The following is a 6,165-nucleotide window of genomic DNA, read 5'->3' as shown; positions in this document are numbered from 1 at the left end:
TCTCTCTCCCTCTCCCTCTCTCTCTCTCTCTCTCTCTCTCTCTCTCTCTCTTGTTTAGGAAATACCTGCTCCTGTTGCTCTTAGTGCTACCGACCTCTGGGGGTCTAGTTAAGGCTGCTGTGTGGAGATAGCCTTCTGCACCTCAGCACTGATCTTTACTTGCTCTCCCGCAGGCATGCTCTGGCTGGTCGTGGCGGTCCTGCTGAGGATGCTGGTGGTCGTCTTGGCAGGGTCCCCCATCTACCAGGACGAGCAGGAGCGGTTTGTTTGCAACACCCTGCAACCAGGATGCGCCAACATGTGCTACGACCTCTTCTCCCCGGTGTCTCCCCTGAGGTTCTGGCTGCTGCAGAGCCTGGCGCTGCTCCTCCCGTCTGCGGTCTTCTGTGCCTATGCCCTGCACCTGGGAGCGCGGCTGGTGGCGGGAGGAGCCCGCGGGCCGCGCGTGCCGGACCTGTCGACCGCCTACCGGGCGCATCTGCTGCTGCGCACGCTGCTGGAGGCGGGGCTCGCCGCCCTGCACTACCTGCTCTTCGGCTTCTCGGTCCCTACTCGTGTGTCCTGCTCCCGAGCGCCGTGCTCGGGCGCCGTGGACTGTTACGTGTCGCGGCCCACGGAGAAGACCCTCCTGATGCTGTTCGTCTGGGCCGTGAGCGCGCTGTCCTTCCTGCTCAGCGTGGCCGACCTGCTCTGCAGCCTGAGGACCCGGACCCGGGGGACCGAGCCGGGGGCCAGGAGTGCGGCCCGGCCAGACTGCCAAGTCCCCGCGCCTCCCTCTGGCCTCTTGCAGGACCCCGAGGCCTGTCACAGCCAGGGTCAGGTGGACCAGGAGGGCAGGCAGGAGCAGAGCGTGCCCATGGTCCCAGGTGCATGGACCACAAGTCAGGGTGGCCACAGCCCGGGTGGTCAAGCCAGTGCGTTAAGGCGCGTGGAGCTGCCAGACGGAGATGATAGTGAGGCCATGTCCTCAGCTGGTGATGGGTTGGTGGTGGCTCACACAGAGCGCGAGTTCAGATCCTACGGAGCGGTTGCCCAAGACCCGGGTAGCAAGAGCTCTGCTAGGTCGGGTGAGCTGCCCTCCGCCTCCCAAAGCCACCTAGCTGGGCACTGTTTAGCCAGTCAGCCTCGGGCCCCTGGCAGGCTGGCCACTTCCGGCAGCGCTCCCCATCTGAGAACCAAGAAGTCTGAGTGGGTCTGAAGACACCTCACGTGCCCACTAGCTGGATTCCCCAGCACAGCGCTGTCCTGAAAGGCTGTGCCCACAAAGCTGCGGGCCGGGTGCAGCGCATTCCTAAACAAGCCCTTGCAGCAGCTTAGCAGCCAGGAAGACTAGCCCGCAGAGGGTAAAGGGACTTCAGGTCCATTTAGAGAACTTAGAGAAATAACACTTTATGCTGAAAAAGCCCTTGGCGTTCGAATGCCCACACCAGGCTAAAATAATCAGAAAACTAGGTTGCGAACAACAGCTCTTGGTTCCGTGTCTGACTCGCTGTGGAGGTGCTCTTACACTGAATCCCAGTGGTTCGGCGTTGTCTGGTGAAACATTACCTGCCATTTTGCTTTTTTCTGTTCTTCTAGTGGGATGAAAGAGACATTGGTCTTCCTGTCATCCGTGGAGACCCATTCGCTTAGAGCCTTTAATAAAGTGCACACTTCCCACTTCATTTCTACAAGTGTAGAAAACATGACTCAGGCAGTCGGGCTGGGGGGCTTCACACCTCATGATTGCACAGGATGTGGTTTTAAACAAGGCTGTCAGAGTCATTGCTCCTGTGCTTGCTGAGCCATCATGGCTCCTGTGATTGCTAAGTCATCTTTCCTAGTTTGTGTGCTGAGTCATCTTATGTCTGTGTCATCATCTCTCCTGAGCTTGCTGAGTCATCTCTCCTATTTCTGTGGAAGCCTCTGAGCTTGTGGAATTATCTTTCCTGTGTTTGTAGAATCATTGTTCCTGTATTTACTAAGTCATAGTTTCCGTGTTTGCTGAGTCATCTCTCCTGTGCTTGCTCAGCCACCATTACTGTGTTTACTGAGTGCTCACCTGTGCTTGCTGAGTCATCTTTTCTATATTTGCTGAGTCATGGCTCCTGTGTGTGCTGAGTGTCCACCATCACCCAGAGAGGGAAGTACTATTGCTGTTGATGAAAGACCATGAATTGGTCACAAGTTTTTTTACCCAGGGTACTTTGTTGATTTTCTTGTTTATCTTTGTTTCTTCCAGGAGTTGTTTAGGATTGAATCCAGGCCCTTGAGTGTCTGAGGCACATATTCTACACTGACCCCCATTCCCTCAGTCCAGACTCTTTTGTGTCCATGAGAGAATGTACAACTGAGATTGTCCTGAGAGTGTTCAAGTAGCACGGAATGTGGTAGCAGGCACAGCCCTTGTCTGTGCTTCACATACATGAGGACCAGCTGCTCCAGGCCTGGGATGCACCTTACAGAGGTGCCTTCCACAGACCTCTTGGGGTCACCTCAGTCTGGTCTGGAGTGCTATAGCTATAGCCTTACTCTGCTACACTGGGTGGAAGGGAACATTGTTGCTATGGGTAGGATAAACCAGCCCACCTTGATCAAGAACAGAAAAGGCATCAGGTCTGTTTCTAGAACTGAACAATAGCATCTGTTCCCCAAGTGGAACAGCTGAGGAAAAGGACCTGCTTCCCTCCAGGACAATAAAAAGGTGGCCCAATGCATGATGAAAACAATAGATGCTTTTAACCATTTTAAAGGACACTTGGCAGTGATATATCTACCAACAAGGGGACTAACAGCATGCTAGATACAAGTATAGGATGCCAAAGCAACCGGTTAAAACAGAAACACACAACTCACATTGATTTTGGCATTCTGAGAAATTGGAATGAATGCACCTTTACAACCCCCACCCCCAAGTTTACACTGTGAATCCTTCAGAAATGATAAGTTTGGAGGAAGAGAAAAGATGGCAAGAACTTCCTTAAATAGGCCTGGAACTCAAATCTCTGGTACCTTTGGGGCCATCTTGCAAAAGGGAGTGGGGGAAGAGAGGGAGAGGGAGGTGAATGTGCTGTTATTGTCCAACTTTTTGGGGACATTATCTCAGAGAGCTCTTCCCAGGCCAGTGTGCTCTAAGATGATCCATCCCACTGGTGGATCCAAATTCTGAACCAACATGTAGGGCTGACTGCCTACTGAGACAAAAGTGAAAGAGCTTAGGAAGATCAATGGGATTATGTGTAGAAAGCAGTTTGTGCTCAGCCAAGAAAGGCATTATTTATGGATTTAATAAGTGCCTCTCTCTTGGATGTGGCAATCTGAAGTGGGAAACTCAAATTTTCTGGATGTAAATTTAGTTTTAGGGAAGAAGTGATGAGCAGGGTGGTGTAAGAAGAGATGAGGGAGGGAAGTTCTGCCAAGGGTCTGAAGTGTAAATCCTGTGGTCTCACTTCATGCCAACTCCCGCCTGGGTTAGAAGGGTATTGGTGAGTTCTGCTGGCTATGTGTGTGTGGTGTGGTACTGTGTAATGTTTATTTCCTAGGTAGGAAGTGGATGCCAGATACTCCTTACATTTGAAGTGTGTGTGTGTGTGTGTGTGTGTGTGTTTTCCTTGTGCCCAACATCTATACAGCCATCCCTTCCTTGAGGAACTTTCAGCCTGAGTGCCAGTTCTGTAGTTGGCCCCAGACACACTGGTGAGTGGAGAGGTGAGAGAATGCTAGGACTCCATTGCTTTATAAGCTGAACCAGATGAAATTCATTTCATGGAGAATTGAGGAAATTAAAGTCAAATGCAGACTGGGTGCATATTGGCAGTAAAGCATTTTCCTAGCATGTATGAGGCACTGGGTTTGATCCTGAGTGCTGAATTCAACCTAGGTTTTAGTAAAAGGGTCTCCTCCTTCCCTGGGTGTAGGGGCAGAGAGGCCAGAGTGTGCCTTCTGTCACATCTCTGGTTACAACCATCGGCTTCCTTGGCATCTTTAGGCTAATGACCCTAATGGGTCCATGTGTCAGTGGACTGGCCCTCTCCCTGCAGCCTCTCTGGTAGGTTCTTCTTGTTCTCCAAGTATATTCATCAGTAGGCTCTATGGAGCCAAGGTGATAAAGCAGCATTTATGGAACACTGGTCCTGCATGTAATGGAATATGCTTGTCTCTTTCTATGAAGCTTTAAAACTCACTCAGCCAGAAAACTGAGGTGAGAGGAACCCCAGTGAATGTCTGTCCAGAGCCACTCAAATCCTCCAACCCTAGGGAACCTCATTTTTTCAGGGCTCATGGAGCAGGTGACACCTGCCTTACTGTGGGAGAACTATGGGAAGTCCATAACAAGGACATAGTCATGTGTCCTCATAAGGTATCTCATTGGGCAGCGATCACAGATGTTTGACAGACCACTGTGAACAAGTCTCTAGGAATTGTAGGCTACATTTGATGGGGATGTTGAGTTCACCTGGTAAGGCTCCTGGCATTCTGCTGTACCAATCTCACCAGCAGGGGCCTCTCTTGGACCATAAGATACAATAGTTAAAGGCACCAAAACAAAATGAATTTATCTTCTCTTACTTATTCACACTGTTGCCCATTGGTTTCACTTTCCTCTTTCCTGGTTTTTCTCTTTCAAGAGAAAGCAGGACTTAAGAATTCTCAGCAGTCTATCTGGGAATTCTACGAGGTTAACTTTGGACAGTAGGGGGATGAGAGGCTAGGGGATAGGAAGAAACTGAACAATCTCGACTCATAGGAAGGAGCTGATTGAGGAAGACAAGAACACATGCAGCCAGTTTCTGGCTTACTTCCTTTGTTTTTGCTCACTCCTGATTTTTTCCTTCTTTTCACATAAACTGTAAAGATTTGGCTTGAGATCCTGATCTATAATAAAAATGACAGCCAAGACAGACAGTCAGGCACTGAGTAGATATGCTAACCCTGTAGTATGACTGCTGGGAAAGCCAGTTAGCAGATAAGCCAATTCCTTCTCCCTTCCAGCTGTTCACTAAACAACTACAAGAACTCCCTCATGACTGTAACCTCTCCAAACGTTATCTGCAAGGATGCATAGTATTTCTCCCCTTTTGTTAATGAAATAATGTGTTGTCCTACAGTTAAGAATTGCCCCACTTTTGTAATACTTTAGAAAGTTAAAGTGCCTTTGATCTCAGAAATGGTATTTGAGAAACATATAATGAATTGGTTTTCCTCACCTGGGACCAAAACCAGACTCAGACATTCTTAAAGTTTATGCTGAGGTTCCTGCCTAGCTCAGTCAGTAAAGCAAAACTCTTAAGGTTTTCAGTCATCATATCTACTGCTATTTCCTTCAGATGAAAATGCAGCAATTTTATAGAGATGATCATGGGAATGACCACTATAAAGAATTTTTTTTAAGTCTTGTTGCAAAAAAAAAAAAAGAGTCAGAGAAAGACTTCAAAAAGAGAGGCAGAGAAAGACTTTGACTTCAGGTCAAGGGACTTCCATTCTCTTACTGGCAAAAGCCTCCAAGGACATCAGCTTTTCTTCACATGTCTTTATTTCCTAATCTGTATAAGAAAAGATGTTATTCTTCTATTTAGGAATATGGCATGAGGGCTGGGGAGATAGTTCTGTTCTAAGCAGAAGGACCTGAGTTTGATTCTCTGAACTCATGTGAAAAAAAAAAAAATGATATGGTGGCTCGTGCTTGTAATCCCAGGACTTGGGGAGATGGAGACAGCTAGATCTCTAGGGCTCGCTGGCCGGCCGGCATAGTTTCATTAGTCAGTGAGTCACAGGCCACTGTCTCAAAAAACAAGGTGTCTGGTACCTGAGGCATGACACCTAAAGTTGACCTGTGGCCTCCATATGCATGCATACACATGTGCTTGTGCACTCCCACACAAACATACACATAAGAATATGTGGATTGAGGTGGGGCTTCTACCCCTTGGAATGTAAGAGACCTGTAAGCAGCCAAGTTTGCTTTTCTGTCTGTGTGCTTATTGAGCACTTGTTATGTGCGGAGCATTGGATGACTGACAAGAGAGTGATAAGAAAGACCATATTCAGTGGAAAATCTTCTTCAGTGACATAATTGAGGACCAAATAAATTCGACCTATAGTAAAAATTGAATTTCATGGTTCAGGCTTGGGCATTTTAGCATAGACTTTCAATAGTCTGTAGACAAACCATACTGAAGTGAATTG

At 48.3% G+C, this 6,165-nt stretch overlaps 1 protein-coding gene across 1 annotated transcript in view; it reads left to right on the top strand.

Moving 5' to 3' along the window:
- Gjd4 (gap junction protein delta 4) overlaps positions 1-1,198 on the top strand; it is a 4,963-nt gene extending 3,765 nt beyond the window's left edge. The window contains exon 2 of the mRNA XM_008850568.1: positions 174-1,198. Within this exon, the coding sequence (XP_008848790.1) occupies positions 174-1,198 (1,025 nt within the window). The remainder of the gene's footprint in view (positions 1-173) is intronic.
- The last annotated feature ends 4,967 nt before the right edge of the window (positions 1,199-6,165 follow it).

The sequence above is a fragment of the Nannospalax galili genome, unplaced genomic scaffold (genome assembly GCF_000622305.1).
Source record: "Nannospalax galili isolate Female #2095 unplaced genomic scaffold, S.galili_v1.0 scaffold43, whole genome shotgun sequence".
Lineage (NCBI taxonomy): Eukaryota > Metazoa > Chordata > Mammalia > Rodentia > Spalacidae > Nannospalax > Nannospalax galili.
Note: the sequence above shows the minus strand (reverse complement) of the source record. Positions and strands in the feature narration are given on the sequence as shown.